The sequence below is a fragment of the Biomphalaria glabrata genome, chromosome 13 (assembly GCF_947242115.1).
Source record: "Biomphalaria glabrata chromosome 13, xgBioGlab47.1, whole genome shotgun sequence".
Classification (NCBI taxonomy): Eukaryota; Metazoa; Mollusca; class Gastropoda; family Planorbidae; genus Biomphalaria; species Biomphalaria glabrata.
This window is the reverse complement of record NC_074723.1, coordinates 16,253,786-16,272,225: the sequence shown is the minus strand read 5'-3', so window position 1 is coordinate 16,272,225 and position 18,440 is coordinate 16,253,786. Positions and strand designations below refer to the sequence as shown.

Below are 18,440 nucleotides of genomic sequence, written 5' to 3'. Positions count from 1 at the left end.
CCTAGTCTGAATCTATATATGAAATCTAGAATCTTTGAGTAGATCTATACATGGGCGTAACCAGAAGTGTTTGGGGTACGTTGGGTAAGGGTATTTAGAGTTGGTAAATATGTTTACTTGTTTTTTATAATTACATATTAGTATTGCTTTTTTTTGCAATTCCATTAAATTTCTTTCCCTTCTTTATTTTCCTTGAACAAGTTTGTATTGCTTGAATATTTAAACACTTAAAACGTATTCAGAGTTATGATTTTTTCCAATTATACAATAACAAATGTTATGTTTTTTTTTAGTTTTTTATTTTAATAATAATGGGATTAGCGTAAGGCAATTCATGAAATTATTTCTTTAAAATTCTCCTAGACACTAATTTTATGTAAACAGTTAATTATAATGAACGTAACTTTCTTACTTCAATATTAATTTTTCAAAAATATAAATAGAACAAACAAGCTCAAAAACAAGTATAAATTAAAAAAAATATTTGATTGAAATTTTTCTCTTCTGATTAATATTCAAAATTTAAAAAAAAAATAGAATACATCTGTAACATAATAGTATTATATGTACATTTGCACACTAGCGCGTCAGTGCAACACCGCTTGTGTTTACGTAATAAATGGAGTTCCTAATATGTCTTCCCTCTTAAACACTAGTTTGTTATTTGTGTAACACGAATATTTTACATGGTGTCAGAATAAAACTTTAAAAAGCTGTCCAGACAAAGGTTTTTATTAATCTAATAATGGCTTCTTTTTATTTTGAGCAACCAATCTTGAATTGGAATGCTAAAGATCTGTATCAAGAGTTTTTAAGGTTTCAACAGCAGGTGAGCTTTTGTTTCAAAGGACCGTTAGCTGGTGCCGATAGTAAACAAAAAGCCGGATGGCTGGGAATGTGGATAGGTCAACAAGGCCGTGAAGTTTACAAAACTCTAAATATTACTGATAGTGAAGAGGGAGATCCGCAATTTCTATTAAAGAAAATAGAAGACTACATAAGGCCAAGACAAAATAAAAGAGTGTCTAGATTTAGAGCACATCAGAGAAAGCAGGTAGAAGGAGAAAGTTTTGATAACTTTGTTAAAGACCTAAAGCTTCTCATTATGGACTGTGAGTATGACAACCCAGACGATATGCTTATTGATTCGATTATTAGTGGAGTCATACACGAAAAGGTACAATTAAGACTACTTGATCAGGGACAGAAGTTGACCCTTAGCAAGGCTATTGAAATAGGACAACAATATGAATTGTCACAAAGCCAAGTGAAAATGTTTAGGGGCCAAGAAGTTCTAGCAATCAAGAGACAGTCACACAATGTACTAAAGCAGAAGTCTAAAGACAACTCAGATAAATTATGTAGTAAATGCGGCAAGAACCACGAAAAGGGAAAATGTCCAGCAATAGGAATCACATGCAATTTCTGCAAAAAGAAAAACCAATGGTTTCAAATGTGCAGAAAAAGACGCAACGTCAATCTAGTAGAAGATGACAGTCACAGTGATGAAAATATTATACCTGTTAGCACTGCAAGTAGCCAGTATAAAAAGGGTAATATTGAGAATATCAATGTCGTTGAAGACAAGTGGACTGTAAAACTAGTAGTACATGGCAAGACATTAATTTTTCGTATCGACACTGGTGCAAGATGTAACATTCTTGTCAAGTCAGAGTTTGAAAAGCTCAAAGACAAAGTAAAACTTGCTTATTCAGCAAAGTCGCTCAAGTCTTACTCTAATCATGTTATTAAGACTCTAGGAGCAGTAGTGCTACCTTTGAAAAATAATATCCAAGAGGTGAAAGCAAGGTTTGAGGTAGTAGACATTAGTCAAGAGAACATTTTGAGTGGTGACACAGCAGAATGTTTAGGACTACTACAACGGATTGACAGCATAGAATCCAAGGCAGAAGACGAGTTACAAAGAGAGTTTCCTGAAATGCTTAAAACAACTGGAACACTGCCAGGAGAATACAAGATTCAGTTACAGGAAAATGCTAAAGGAGTTATCCATCCACCACGTCGCTTAGCAGCATCACTACGCAATAAAGTTGAAGAAAAACTTAAAGAAATGCAAGCTGATGGATTTATTACTCCAGTACATGAACCTACTGAATGGGTTAGCTCCATGGTTGTTTCGTTCAGGAATGACAAAGTGAGAATATGTATTGATCCAAAAAATCTCAATAAAGCAATCAGACGGGAACATCACCCGATGAAAACTATTGAAGATGTGATCACTAATATTCCAGATTCGAAGATATTCTCAGTTCTCGATGCCAAGTCAGGGTTTATGCTAATAAAGCTTGAAAGAGGATCTTCATTTCTCACAACTTTCAACACACCTCTGGGAAGATATAGATGGTTACGATTACCTTTTGGAATCAAATCAGCGCCAGAAATTTACCAAAGAATTATAGATGAAATGCTTCAAGGTATTGAAGGAGCATATGTCATCGTAGACGACATTCTAGTAGCTGGTAGAGATGTTGAACATCATGATCACATTTTGAAACAAGTCATGCAAAGAGCAACGGAGTACAATCTAAAGCTGAACTATGACAAGTGCAAGATAAGGCAAAACAGAGTACCTTATATGGGTCACATCTTGTCAGAGAAAGGTTTAGAACCAGATCCAGCAAAGATAAAGGCAATTATTGACATGCCAGCTCCTCAAGACAAAGATGGAATCAGAAGATTTCTAGGTTTAATTCAGTACCTAGCAAAATTTATTCATAATCTAAGTCAAGCAGATGCTCCAATACGAAAGCTTCTAAAAGATGATGTAGAATTTCAATGGAATCATGAACAAAACAAGAGTTTTGAAGAATTGAAACATCTTTGTACAAACCCTCCAGATTTGTCATATTATGATGTCAACAAGAACGTAGAGATAGAATGTGATGCAAGTAAAGATGGACTGGGAGCAGCATTACTCCAGGAAGGCCGTATAATTGCATACGCATCAAGAGCTCTCACAGATACAGAAACAAGATATGCTCAGATTGAGAAGGAAATGCTCTCAATTGTGTATAGTACAAGCAAATTTCACTGCTACATATTTGGTAAAGAAGTAACAGTTTATAATGATCACAAACCTCTGGAGCAAATCTTCAAGAAACCTCTATTGTCAGCACCAATGAGAATACAGAAGATGCTAATAAGACTACAGTGGTATGATCTGAAAGTCTGTTACAGAAAAGGCAAGGAAATGTTTATCTCCGATACACTTTCTCGTGCACATCTACCAAATACTGATACACAGACATGTGAATTTACAGATGATTCAGTGCTTATGATCTCTGTAAGTGATTCGAAATACAGTGAAATTAAAGACTGTACAAGCAAGGAACTTTCAATGCTTCTGGAAGTAATTATGACTGGTTGGCCAGACACAAGAAGCGAGACTCCAATTGAAGTCAGACCATATTGGGATTCAAGAGACCAGTTATCAACTTCGGATGGTATTATATACAAAGGTCTGAGAATAGTCATGCCACCAAGCTTACGTAAATACATGCTAAATATGATTCACAAGTCTCACTTAGGAATAGTCAAGTGTAAGCAGCGAGCCAGAGAAGTCATGTATTGGCCAGGCATGAATGCAGACATTGAAGTGACAGTTAGGGATTGTAGCAGGTGTGCTGAACATCAGAATCAAAATGTGTCAGAACCGCTAATGCCTACCAAGACACCAGACCTTCCATACAGCATGGTTGGGTGTGATCTGTTTAACTTTGAGGGTAAAAAGTATGTGCTTCTAGTTGACTACTTCTCAAAGTTTATTGATGTCAAAGAACTGTCACAGGAAACCACATCAGATATCATCGAAGCAATGAAGAGTATATTCGCATGCCATGGAATATCTAGAAAGTTAAGGTCAGATAGCGGGCCACAGTTCTCTTCAAGGGAATTCCTGAATTTCTGTAAATCATACGGAATAGAGCATGAAATGTCGAGTCCTCATTTTCAGAGTTCTAATGGCGAGGCTGAAAGAGCTATTCAAACAGTGAAGAAACTTTGGAAGATAAGCGAAGACATATCTCTGTCGCTATTAGACTACAGAACTACTCCACTGAGTAATATTAATTTGTCGCCAGCACAATTACTCATGGGACGCCGACCCAGAAATTTGTTACCTTCGAGCGAGGAAATACTCACACCTAAGACACCAGATCTCAAGGTGGTGAAGAAACACTTTGACTCCGAGAAACAGTCTCAGAAACATTATTATGATAAGAGGAATGGAGTTAAGAGTCATAATCCACTACAAGACGGAACGGCAGTCAGAATGCAACTTAATTCTAAGTGGGAACCAGGAACAGTAGTTTCGAAGCATTCTAAGCCTAGATCATATAATGTCAAAAGTGGAAATAAGGTCTACAGAAGAAACAGAAAACACATCAGAAAGTCTTCTGAGAAAGCAAACAGATTTGACAATAATTATGACTTTCCAGATGACATCTCAGAACAACCAGAACCACTAGATCTAGAGAGTCCAAGATTACAAACTACACTAGATTGTGAGCCGCCACTACACACTGCTTCTTCTAACACCGCTAGACCACATGAACCTTACGTAACACGCTCAGGCAGAATAGTTAACAAATCCAAGAGACATGATTTGTGAATTGACTTTTTAGTTGACTAGTTTGTTAGTTATTTTGATAAATAGATTTTCTAAATTAAAGAAGAGAGATGTAACATAATAGTATTATATGTACATTTGCACACTAGCGCGTCAGTGCAACACCGCTTGTGTTTACGTAATAAATGGAGTTCCTAATATGTCTTCCCTCTTAAACACTAGTTTGTTATTTGTGTAACACGAATATTTTACAACATCTAAACAAAAATCTTGAGCCATTAATGTTGTAAAGCGATTAGAGTATTAATACAACGTAGTGAATAAATAATTATCTTCGATGTATGAGCGGTTACAAATATGAACCAAGATGTTTTCTAAGGTTGTGTTGTCAATACAAAAACATTTATATTCTTATATCTGCTTGTGACAAATTACTTTCCCCATCTAATCTGTTGACTGGTCCTTCTGGCAGTATTTCTATTCCTTTTGCTGGGGGTTTCGATTCATTTCTTTGAAGAACTGGAAAATGTTCTTTAGCAGAACTTTTATCTTCCAGGTGCACTTCAATATCTTGATACATACCTAAAACAAACAAAAAAAGTTTATTTTAATTAATTTTTTATGTATAGCGTGAGATACTTATAGTCGTAAGTAAAACATGTGTTTAATGGACAATATGATTGGGTAAAATAGTATATTAAATTAGTCGTGGAAAAATGTGGAGTGTGACTAAACAGACTATGTATAAGTCATCCTTAATGACCACCCCCACCTTTGCCATACAACATTTGAAACCAAAGACAAAAAAAAGAATACACTATTGAAATGGATGCCATTTTTTTGTTTCAAAATCTGTTACTTAAGTCTGAGGAATACAACCCAGCGAAATAAAAAAATAGATTTAAAAAAAATCACAGAAGATGCCAAAGGGGCCAATTAGATATATAATGCGAAGAACAAAGGAAAATATTTCAAAGCAGGCTCTGAACTGGAACCTACACGTGAAAAGAAAGACTGGGCGAGCTAAGAAAACATAGAGGAGATCAACAGAACAAGACGCAATGACAGGAGGATGAGCAAACACTAAATTGAAGGGAATTGGCCAGAACAGGGTCCGATAGCGAAGTACTGTTGTGGCCCGATGCTCGACTGGAAGTCAAAATGATTTAATAAGTTAACTTAAAAAATTTCACGTCACTAAAGAACACTGTAGAAACTGTTATACCTTTAGAAGAATCACCTAAAGAATCGACAAAGAGTTTTTCTTCTGTTGGTGAAACTGCATTTAATGAGCTTATAGAAGGACTTTGTAAATGAGAAGCAGCATCTCCTTGGCTTTTGTCCATCAGTCGCTTGATCTCTTCAACAGAACCAAAAGCTTCACAAGCACGTTTTTTCTTGATTGTGAATGACTCAGCTGGCTCCTTATATGGACAATATTCTTCAAAGTCACCCTCTTGATCTTTACTTTTTATTGTTCCTACATTGCTCAAAAAGAATTTTAAAAAATATATTTAAAGATAATTATTATTTACATTTTCACAAAGAAATATGAGAAATGCAATATTGTAAAACTTTTCCTTGCAGTAATGTTTCCACTTCAATTATAAGACTATGACTAAAAATCAATTTGTATGAGAGATATTTTTATTTATTTAGAAAATTCAAAATTTTAAGAAATAACTACTCCAGAATACTTATAAGATATATTTTCCCTTTATGGAACGCGTTCTAGTATGACGTGTTTACTTTAGTCAAGTTTCATCTTGTTTTCTATGATAGAATGGTCTAGTTATAGTATACTGCTGCATTGAGTTAGGCTATTGATTAGTTTTGACACTTACTTGATAACATGATAAGTGTCACAAGTAGGAATACAATTATAAATGTACAAATATTGGAAACTGTCAGAATCGTTAGTGCGCGTGTTGTTTCTGCTATTCTTGTGACATTCCCATTTTCTTTTTTTTTTTGTTGTTTTTTTGGTTGCAGTTGCTGTAGTTATTGTTGTAAATGTCGCTATTGTTATTGTTGTTAATGTTGCTATTGTTATTGTTGCTAATGTTGCTATTGTTATTGTTGTTAATGTTGCTATTGTTATTGTTGTTTATGTTGCTATTGTTATTGTTGCTAATGTTGCTATTGTTATTGTTGTTAATGTTGCTATTGTTATTGTTGCTAATGTTGCTATTGTTATTGTTGTTAATGTTGCTATTGTTATTGTTGTTTATGTTGCTATTGTTATTGTTGTTAATGTTGCTATTGTTATTGTTGTTAATTTTGCTATTATTATTGTTGTTAATGTTGCTATTGTTATTGTTGTTAATGTTGCTATTGCTATTAATGTTGCTATTGTTATTGTTGTTAATGTTGCTATTGTTATTGTTGCTAATGTTGCTATTGTTATTGTTTCTATAGTTATTGTTGCTAATGTTGCTATTGTTATTGTTGCTGTTGTTATTGTTGTTAATGTTGCTATTGTTATTGTTGCTAATGTTGCTATTGTTATTGTTGCTAGTGTTGCTATTGTTTTTGTTGTCAATGTTGCTATTGTTATTGTTGTTAATGTTGCTATTGTTATTGTTGCTAATGTTGCTATTATTATTGTTGCTAGTGTTGCTGTTGTTAATTCTGTTGTTGTTTTTGTGTTTTCCTGCACTGTCACAATTAGATATATGTAACAATTTCTTGTTTCTTAAAATATCATTTTACAAGCACTTTATTTACACACAGAAGAATAATAAGGTTGATTCAAATCCCCTGATAGTCAATAATATGTGTTTAGCATTTTTATTTGACATGACTCTTGCATTCAAAGCTTACCTTTGTGGCGTTTCTTAATCAAATCTCTTTCTATATCCATGAGCTCTTTACAATCATCATGATAGTCATCCATATCCATCAAATTAGAATTAAGACATTTTTTACAGAAGTTAATGTGATTTGGTCTATATAAGTCTCCCTCTGGCATTGCGATACCCTTCGGTTGAATTACATTGGTTGGTTGTATATTATCTACATTTTCTGTCTTGATAAATGGGTTTTTTTCTTGCCCAAGTGAAGAGTTTTTTACGTCGTCTGCAGGATGTTCCAGTTTTGAATCAGTCAAGCGTGACTTGGTCTTGTTGTCATTGCAATCAATTTCTTGGCTACTTGCACATTCTGTATAACAGAGCAAGACATTCCTGTAATATGTGATAATGTATTTTTTTTCTTCATATAATTGGTTACCAGTGTCGCTTACACGAGGATCTTATCTTTGGTGTCCAGTAGAAAAGTTACCTTATCTTTGGTGTCCAGTAGCAAAGTTACCTTATCTTTGTTGTCATGTGGAAAGTTACCTTATCGTTGGTGTCAAGTGGAAAAGTTAACTTATCTTGGTGTCATGTGGAAAATTACCTTATGTTTGGTGTCAAGTGGAAAAGTTACATAATCTTTGGTGTCAAGTGGAAAAGTTACCTTATCTTTGGTGTCAAGTGGAAAAGTTATCTTATCTTTGGTGTCCAGTAGCAAAGTTACCTTATCTTTGGTGTCCAGTAGCAAAGTTACCTTATCTTTGTTGTCATGTGGAAAGTTACCTTATCTTTGGTGTCAAGTGGAAAAGTTAACTTATCTTGGTGTCATGTGGAAAATTACCTTATGTTTGGTGTCAAGTGGAAAAGTTACATAATCTTTGGTGTCAAGTGGAAAAGTTACCTTATCTTTGGTGTCCAGTAGAAAAGTTACCTTATCTTTGGTGTCAAGTGGAAAGTTACCTTATCTTTGGTGTCCAGTAGAAAAGTTACCTTATCTTTGGTGTCAAGTGGAAAGTTACCTTATCTTTGGTGTCCAGTAGAAAAGTTACCTTATCTTTGTTCTCATGTGGAAAGTTACCTTATCTTTGGTGTCCAGTAGCAAAGTTACCTTATCTTTGTTCTCATGTGGAAAGTTACCTTATCTTTGGTGTCCAGTAGCAAAGTTACCTTATCTTTGTTGTCATGTGGAAAGTTACCTTATCTTTGGTGTCAAGTGGAAAAGTTAACTTATCTTGGTGTCATGTGGAAAATTACCTTATGTTTGGTGTCAAGTGGAAAAGTTACATAATCTTTGGTGTCAAGTGGAAAAGTTACCTTATCTTTGGTGTCAAGTGGAAAAGTTATCTTATCTTTGGTGTCCAGTAGAAAAGTTACCTTATCTTTGTTGTCATGTGGAAAGTTACCTTATCTTTGGTGTCAAGTGGAAAAGTTAACTTATCTTGGTGTCATGTGGAAAATTACCTTATGTTTTGTGTCAAGTGGAAAAGTTACATAATCTTTGGTGTCAAGTGGAAAAGTTACCTTATCTTTGGTGTCCAGTAGCAAAGTTACCTTATCTTTGGTGTCCAGTAGAAAATTTACCTTATCTTTGGTGTCAAGTGGAAAAGTTACCTTATCTTTGGTGTCCTGTAGCAAAGTTACCTTATCTTTGTTGTCATGTGGAAAGTTACCTTATCGTTGGTGTCAAGTGGAAAAGTTAACTTATCTTGGTGTCATGTGGAAAATTACCTTATGTTTGGTGTCAAGTGGAAAAGTTACATAATCTTTGGTGTCAAGTGGAAAAGTTACCTTATCTTGGTGTCCAGTAGAAAAGTTACCTTATCTTTGTTGTCATGTGGAAAGTTACCTTATCTTTGGTGTTAAATGGAAAAGTTAACTTATCTTGGTGTCATGTGGAAAATTACCTTATGTTTTTTGTCAAGTGGAACAGTTACATAATCTTTGGTGTCAAGTGGAAAAGTTACCTTATCTTTGGTGTCCAGTAGAAAAGTTACCTTATCTTTGGTGTCAAGTGGAAAAGTTATCTTATCTTTGGTGTCCAGTAGAAAAGTTACCTTATCTTTGTTGTCATGTGGAAAGTTACCTTATCTTTGGTGTCCAGTGGAAAAGTTAACTTATCTTGGTGTCATGTGGAAAATTACCTTATGTTTTGTGTCAAGTGGAAAAGTTACATAATCTTTGGTGTCAAGTGGAAAAGTTACCTTATCTTTGGAGTCCAGTAGAAAAGTTACCTTATCTTTGGTGTCCAGTAGCAAAGTTACCTTATCTTTGGTGTGCAGTAGAAAAGTTACCTTATCTTTGGTGTCAAGTGGAAAAGTTACCTTATCTTTGGTGTCCAGTAGCAAAGTTACCTTATCTTTGTTGTCATGTGGAAAGTTACCTTATCTTTGGTGTCAAGTGGAAAAGTTACCTTATCTTTGGTGTCCAGTAGAAAAGTTACCTTATCTTTGTTGTCAAGTGGAAAAGTTAACTTATCTTTGGTGTATAGTAGAAAAGTTACGTAATCTTTGGTGTCAAGATAGTAGATGTCTTTCAAAACTTATTGAACTCAGCACTTGAATGCCAGTTAGTTCAGAATTCAATGACACGTCAATTAGGGAGAAGGCATGCAAAAAAAGAGAAAAGAATGGGAGACAACTTGAAAATTGGTAAAGATTAATTTGAGAAGAAAGACAAAAGGAGGAGATAAGAGAGAGAGAAAGAGAGAGAGAGAGAGAGACAGGGTGAGAGAAACAGAGGGAGAAAGGAGCATAAGCTAGGACTAATTCGTGCAAGTGTTTCTTCCTTCCTAGTGCCATTAGAGAATGGAATGGGTTGCCTGTATCAGCCAGGAAAACCAACGACTTAGCAGGATTTAAGTCTCTTATTAACATTCATGATTAGATTGCTACATGGAATGCGTAAAATGTAATTTCCCATTTTGAAGTATCGTCTGATATTTATAAGATTAGAGGAGGGAAGAGATTAAAGAAGAAAGATCATTACCTAAATCTGTTTCCACTGTTGTCGCTGCCTTAGACTTTTGTTGTGACATTGTTTTTGTTTTTAGTTTCTGAATTAAACACTTTCCTTTGATATAAATGATTATCATCAGCATCAGTAATATAACAAGTATGAACGCTGTGCGATAGATTAAAAAAAAAAAAGAATTGTTTTAAAAATTACACTTATGTATACAATAAAACTATACACATATATATATGTATGAAACTGTACATATAATTATTCGAACTCTAGAACTTTCGTTATATATTTTCAACAATTAATACTGCTGGTGTTTTAGTTTTTTGTTACTAAATAGATACCTATATATAAACCCATAATATATTGTTTTGTTTTAATTCTTTTCTGTGTTAAAATATCATGCAACATTTTAGTAGTGAGTACTGGAATTGGTAGCGTTTCCGCTGTAATTTATATTCATAATTATTTTTTAAAACAGATACTGTTTTAACTAATTTAATACGAAAAGAATATAATTTACATGTATTTTTAACTAGAACACAAAAGAACTTAATGTAGGCTAGACCTACATCTAAACTCTATAATCACACACAAATATTCTACGCTAAACTAACAGTCATTTAAAATAAAAGTGAAAATGTTTACGATAGTAACATTTTAATTACCGTTACTAGATCTACTTACAGGGCGAGAAATTCGAATCATAGCAGATATTACAAAAACAAGCCGCGAAAAGCTTTTAAGTATAATAAAGGCTTTCATTTTTGGAGGGGCAAAATATTAGCTGTTACCGGTGTACATATCAATGAACTGTTGATGAAATTTACTTTTATTTTTAAATGTTTCCTATAACTTTTTATGTACTTTTTAGTACAACAGAATACAATTTTCCTATCCTTTTGTTTTTAAGTTTTTCTTATTTAGTGGCTAAAAGTCAATTTTAGTTCATCGTTCGTAACACTATTTAGTTTATGGTGAAAATACCCATTCAAAGTTTTCGCCCTATATGGCTACACCTGAGACAAGATTCAGGCAATTTTTTTGAATGAAATGAAATTGGTTAATTATTTTAAGATTCGCATTTATTTACATTTTTTTTCCAAAATTAATTTTATCTTTTGAAAGTGGCAAGTTAAAACACAGTAGAGTCACCTGTCAGTCCAAATGCATCTGGAGTGTAGCCTTTATGCTCAATTTGAAGATCTTTTGCTTTTTCATAGCGCTCATCATAGAAAATGGTGTCTGAAAATAAAACCATATTATATTTTTTTTAGTGTAATTTTCTATCTAGAGCATACTTTTAGCTATTTCATAAAGTCTTATGATCCTACATTGTAATAATAAAAGGCTTGTTTCTGAGTGCCAAAAGTAGAAAGAAAGAGTAGAAAAATTCACATAGCTAATCAAACTCAACTGTGACCTAGTTAATTTACCACATAATACGCAGACAAAGCCAACGTCTGTCTCTGGTTCTATTTTTGTCGACTTCGTTTTTTCTTCCGTGTTGGCTTTCATTTGGTCTGAAATGTTCCGAGAGCTTTCTAGATAGCTGGAGAACTCTTATGCAATATATAATACTAAAAAAATATAGTATATTTGATACATTCCTTTTTTTTTCTAGAAAATCCCTTCTTCGTATGTGAATTTTTTATTTTCATTTTATTTTCTAAAAATAACGCATGTTTTTGTCAAGTAAAATTGTCTGGTTGCATATTTCACCGTTTAAAAGAAAGCAGTAAAGCCTAGACCCTACAGCTATTTTGAGGCGTATTCGGAATGAATACCATAAAATATTGAAAAAAGAAATGCGTGTGTAATCATATTGTACAGTGTACAGTATTTTAGCTTACCGTTAAAGACTGTCAGCTCAGGGGAAGTAAATCTGTTCTGACACGCGAATCGACAAGAGTTATCTCTCATGAATGACACAGTGTGTTGTCCGCGTTCTCTGCACCATTTCAACAGGTCTGACTTAACGGCCTCCTCAGGGAAGCAGGACTCACATATCCCAGCGTAACAGAATTCAGAGTAATTGCAGCATGCCCCATAGGGTATGCACAAAGTAGGTCTCTGTTCAGGGCATTTCTTGCTTTGTAAATCTTTGAGACTTGGCCCTTTGGGCAGTAAAAGAAGGTTTAGTTAAATAACGTATATATTAATTGGTTTATTGGTGTGCTTACAGTTAAAACAAGAAAAACAATAAAAATACGTTTAGAGCAGACCATTATAGAAGGATTGTTTTTTTTTTCTAAATAACTAATTTATGTGAGATTTAAAAAATCAATGGAACATTCCAGATAAACAGAACGCCGTAAGTAAACAAACAAATTTTCAACTGCCTTTAATAAATGTAGCAACATTAAAAGATGTAATCATAACAACCTGGAGACTATACACATCCTAGTAGAAGAATATGTTGATTATCTGATAAAATAACAAAAAAAGACATACACACACACAAAATATACAAAAGGTTCAATTTTAATTAAAAATTAAAATGTAAATTGATGAAACACTTAACAATGATGTGACTTGACAGCAAGAACAACATAAAATTGTAAAAAAAATAATAAAACCCTATATATTATTTTTAATAGATACGGAAGTAGCCTACTTTAAATTTAGTTCCAATCTCAGACCTTGCGATCTATAGCCAGTATAGGGCAGACGGTGTAAAGATCATCTGTTTCTGTGGCTCACGGTTAACGAGGGTGTCATGTGGCCAGCACAACGACCAACCGCCTTTACTTTTCCCCAACTAATGTCAGGTACCCATCAGAATTGGGTGGGATAAGAGGCGCCCTAATAATCCTGAAATTACCCCCCCCCCCGGTCTTTACCAGGATTCGGTTTGGAAGCCAAGCGCTTGAACAGTCAGCCTTCGCGCCTACTGTTTGTAAATGATGTCAATAAAATGTTGTAGCGACTACAAGATGACCTGCTCGATGCCAATTTGTTATTTACAGTCATCTATTTTTATTATTAAATCTGCGTTTATTTCATTTAAGAAAATAGAGGAACATTTCTATTATAAAGTTATTAAAGAAATATAAATAATATAAATGTAGGCTCCCTATAAATATGAAAATTTGACCAAGGCAAAACTTAAAAATAAAATTGAAGTGATTCTGAAGTCGACGTGACCTTCGGCCTAGCATCTAGTCCGAAAGTCGTCGGACACGAGCCACTGGAAATAGTGATGTGATTTATTTACATCTGCCTGAATCACTCCCAGAACATTAATTCAGGCACGCTGAGAGAAGTGAACTTTTTGGGGGGCATAGATTTTTAAGAATCTATAACTTAACTATTTCGACAATTACAAATTTTGTTGAGAAGAAGGGCATAAACGTTTTTTCCTAATAGTTGATTGAGTAGATAGGTGGGTATTTACAATAGTAGAAGTAATCGCTTACAGTTCTTGTTGCGATCTTAGGCTGCAGTTAGTTATGAACAAACTAAAGCAATATTCTACAACAATTACCTGATGGCGAAGATGAAACATTTGATAGAAGCAATGCCACTGTTAAGGAGACAATGTTCGTAAGATCCAGAATTTTGAAACACATTCTTCTAACACAATGTCGATTTGAGACGATTTATACAATTAATTACTACAATCGTACTGGTCTATTTAACGTTTATTAGATTACAAATGACAAAACTTTAGTTTTCGTACACTTATAAGTCTCATATAAATATTGCTTTATATTTAGTCCTTTTTTTTTTTCAGTAAATCCAAAATAATCTAAGTAAAATTCTTTATTTTAAAGGGAAAAAAAAGCAAACAAGCAAACATCATAACCTCAAAAATGTTCCTTTTCATATATTTCAACAGAAATGCAGAAATTGAATGCAAATAATTTGATGTTAATTAAGCTCAAAATTAAATAACTGTCAGCTATACTATACGTGTTTCTAAAGGCTACATAAAGTCGCTAACGTTGAAAATATTAGTTATTCTATACAGCTTTTAAACACAAATAATACCGGGAAAACATTGGTTTGTTATGGTGTAATTTTGGTAACGGATATTTCCAATTTTGAACACGTTTTATTCTGTTTTAGGCATGCTTACCGTGTTCAACAAGTGTGACTAAATATTCGTATTAGCTATTAAATGTTATGTATAGAATCTAGATCACATTCACAGACCTATATATATTATATCTAGACTGGAAAAAGGAAAAAAAATATTATTCGCGATTGATCAACTCACATATAATATATAGGGTCTATATATACGCACATTTATGAAATAAAGCCATTTCATGTTAGTATTCATAAAGATACCATTTCAAATCCTAGAATGAAATAATTCACATCTATTGATTTTAGTCATCTTAAGTAAATTTAAATTGATTTTGTTTTGATGTATGTAAAAATTGCAAAATAAAAATTATGAGACGAAAGTGCTCTTATTTCCGATGTTTAATTTGTAGATCTAGATCTAATTATTAAATTATATGCTACATAGATTAGGGTTGAAAAAAACAACAACTTTACTTCTTATAATTACTTTACAAAACAACGCCTTGTTTCATCTTTTTAATTTTTTTTTTCACATTTTTTGTAGTGCTAAAATATCTTCATGTTCAGTCTAGATATAATATATATAGGTCTGTGATCTAGATTTACTTTTCTTAAAAATAAGTTTTTTAAACAAAAAAGCTACTAACCTACATAAATTTCTTTTGAATTGGCTATCAAGATTTTTATTTTAGGATCTCTTCAGAGGCGGCACAAGGTGTAGTGTGTGGGTGACCGCGACAGCCTGGCATCGTGGCCCCATGGACCTCGCGCCTGAAATATTTATACGTTACTTACAGTCCTGAACGCGCCAAAAAAAAAAAAAAAAGAAAAAAAGAAAAGGATATAGTATTTTTTTTTTACAGAAGCTTTTTGTCAAGCTTTTAAATACTGCATTACTACTCAGTGTAAATCTTTTTATAATTTTGAAAAGCTCATAAGTCATGTAAAGTACTATAACTAACAATCTATCCGTATAATAAAATACAATGGAAAAAAAAATTGTTCTAGCTGGGTATTTCTTCCTGATGCAGTGTTGGGTATTAAAACAATGATCAATAGTTATGGGGATAAGTTGTAGTATTTTGGAACATGTTTGTTATATAGTTTTTATTGTGGCATCGAGAGTAATATTTCATGGACTCAGCGTGCCTCTCTAATGGAGACTTCTGTTAGGGGAGACAACCTAACGTATAAAAAACAACATGTCCTACAGCTTCCACATCACATTCTAGCGCACAGTGCCAGTGATGAAGATGTAAGAAAGGCTCTGTCTTCTAAGCCGTCACATCCGAAACGCCATTACTCACAGTGGTGGTCGTTTTTTTGGGTGTGCGTTGAATGCTCTTTCATGGTTAGTGACGGTACATTATGGGAACACGGAATAATCTGCTGATTTTTCAAACAAATTTTTTTTTATTTTAAGTTGCTTGAGTCTTAAATTAAATCGAACTCGGCTCTCGAGCCTGCATGATAAAAAAGTTCTCTTAAAAAAAAGAAAAAAAAAAAAACTTATCTAAAGGGGAAGAACTCCGCCCCTTAAAACTATATATATATATATATATATATATATATATATATATATATATATATATATATATATATATATATATATATCAATTACGTACAAGTTATTTCTCTAAAATAATTAAATACTAATTAATTATTGACTGTTTAGGTATTTTTTTTAATGGATTCACGTTATGTTAGCTACAATAAATAATTGTTGAATGTATCAACTTGATACTTGAGAATGTGTGAGGGAGAAAAGCGATAACAATTGTTTAAGAGGACTAAACTCAACACATTTAGCCAATTTAGCTGTGAATACTGAAGGATTAGTTTCCCTTGTTGTTATGAAACAAAATAATTAAATTACCAGTAATTTATTAACTATTGGTTCCTTTCTTTATTATTTCGTGTCTTGTCTATGCCAATGAATAATTGTGTGAAGCTTCAACTTGACCCTAAAAGGGTGTGAGAGAAATAAAGTGTGCACACTTTTAACCAGATAGACAGACAGAGTGAGTTGATATAAGCTTTGTAAAAAAATAAACTCTTTTTGTGGACATCCTCAATCGAGTCTATGTATCTACTCATTACTTTCATCATCACAATAACCAGTTCACATTATTGTTCATGTAATCACTACCTATGAGTGTACGAACTATATTAAACTGTGTAAGTCAGTCTTGTGTTTTGCGTCACTTTTTGCTGGAATTACACCTAGTGACAGTTGGTTTTGTGCGCCTTCTGTATCGTCATTGGCCTCCTTTAATTTAGTTTTTTTTTTTTTTGCTCATGTAAAGAGATTGTTTCAATGTCTTTCAGATACTTTGGTAAGGGTCTCTTTTTATGTCAGAATTATTCTAGTTGCAAATACATTTTACAATAGTTCCAGAGCATGCCAATTTATCAGCAGCTTTTTGTTTGTGTTGTAACTTCTTAGTGTTTAACGTTTGGTTTTCATCAGTGCAAGGATCACTTGAGGTACATTCATGAACAAATGCAGTGTTACAGACAAAAAGAGCTATAGCGTTGTTTACAAAAAAAAAAAACAACAACTAAAGAAGTCAATTTCATCACTTTGTTTAATGAATCTAAAACATGGAAAAATGAATAGGCGCATAGTATATACGAGGAAGGACTATTAAATTACATGAGTTCAAGATGCATGAGGTATATTGTGTTAGTTTGGAGTAGACTAGGATGATTGGAATGGTTATTTATTTATCCATGTTGTCAATTCACTGAGTTTCTTTGAACTTTCATTCAACTAATCCAATGCACAAATGTTATTCAGCATAAAATATTTTTTTAAAAATTCAGTATGTAAAATAGAACAAGACAAAAAATAAAATAGATTTTTTAAAACAAAGCTTATATTATAATTGTATCAATTACATAAAGGCAGTCATGAAATTAAATCTGTAATAAATCTAGACTACATATAATAAATCTGCACGATTAGAAATATTTTTACTGCAGTTTCATGTTTTAGCTTTCTTAATGCGCAATGATCCTATCACTTGATCACTTGCCTTGATCTGTTGAAAAAGTGGTGAGGGGAAGGGGGTATCTCGGTGACCTCGACTGCACTTTTTATACATTCCATTAAATTTTTAAAGTGCATATTTTTCTTTGCATCATGTTGCTGATGATATTCAATTGAGCTTATGAATCTCACCAGATGACTAAAGTACCAAAAAATGAAAATGTTATTAGTAGTTTTGCCATTCCACTCGCTTCGGTCTTTCCTTGGCATTTTCAGCTAATTTTAACAATGTCCAGAGGGCTGCTATGTTTGAACATGAACAGCTTTTATACAAACGATCCTATATTCCCAGCGGGTATCCCTAATAGGCTTTACAGTCATGTTTGTTGACATGAATTGTTAAGATCTGCGATTGAAGGGTTGAAGCGACATTAAAAAAAGATACTTTTGATGCAAAAGTAAAAAAAGTGTTGTTGATTTCGCCACAATATCCTTGACCTCTACAGTTCTGCAAAAATAAATGCAGATCTTCAAACTTTTAAAAGCATGCGTCTATAAGTCGTAAACTAGTGATGTCGTTGACAGTTAGGTATCGATTTCTTCTGCTCTTCTCACGTTATCACAGTATTGCATATTCGCAAAAAAAAACAACATGGTTTTTTGCTCTTGGTGACCAGCATCGGGTTGCAGTCCAATATGACGGACTAGTATTTACAAATTTGAACATTACAAGCATTTTTTTCAAGGCACATTCATCAATCTGATTAACAAAAAAAATACACAATTATAATATCTAACTAATTGCAAAGATAATATACTGGATAAAACATTTTTAATTACTAAGAAGATAAATATATATATAGAGAGAGAAATAAAGAATTTTGAAGCTCTTTTTTTCGACAATCCCGCACAGAGTGAATTGGAGGCATCTTAAAGAATTTATTAGCGTGAGTTACCGGTATATAAATATTTTTTTTAATTCACTATACATGGCTTTTTTCGAAATATTTTTATTTTTTTCACAATATATTTTTTGTTCAATATTTACAAGTCGTGTCTTATCACTTAA

At 33.1% G+C, this 18,440-nt stretch overlaps 1 protein-coding gene across 5 annotated transcripts; it reads right to left on the bottom strand.

Moving 5' to 3' along the window:
* Nucleotides 1-467: 467 nt before the first annotated feature.
* LOC106074417 (uncharacterized) lies at nucleotides 468-14,331 on the bottom strand. Of its 5 annotated transcripts, none has more exons than XM_056008076.1 (7): nucleotides 13,832-14,331; nucleotides 12,198-12,461; nucleotides 11,500-11,589; nucleotides 10,369-10,452; nucleotides 7,412-7,750; nucleotides 5,814-6,068; nucleotides 468-5,170 (listed from the first exon to the last, which is right to left on the bottom strand). In XM_056008076.1, exons 1-7 carry the CDS (start codon nucleotides 13,914-13,916, stop codon nucleotides 4,992-4,994), a joined length of 1,296 nt encoding a protein of 431 aa, XP_055864051.1. In that variant the 5' UTR covers nucleotides 13,917-14,331; the 3' UTR covers nucleotides 468-4,991. The 5 variants fall into 5 exon arrangements, with proteins under 5 accessions (XP_055864051.1, XP_013090643.2, XP_055864053.1 ...); XM_013235189.2 differs by having other exon boundaries at nucleotides 10,369-10,503; nucleotides 13,832-14,328; XM_056008078.1 differs by lacking the exon at nucleotides 13,832-14,331 and adding an exon at nucleotides 13,188-13,368 and having other exon boundaries at nucleotides 10,369-10,503.
* Between the last annotated feature and the right edge of the window lie 4,109 nt (nucleotides 14,332-18,440).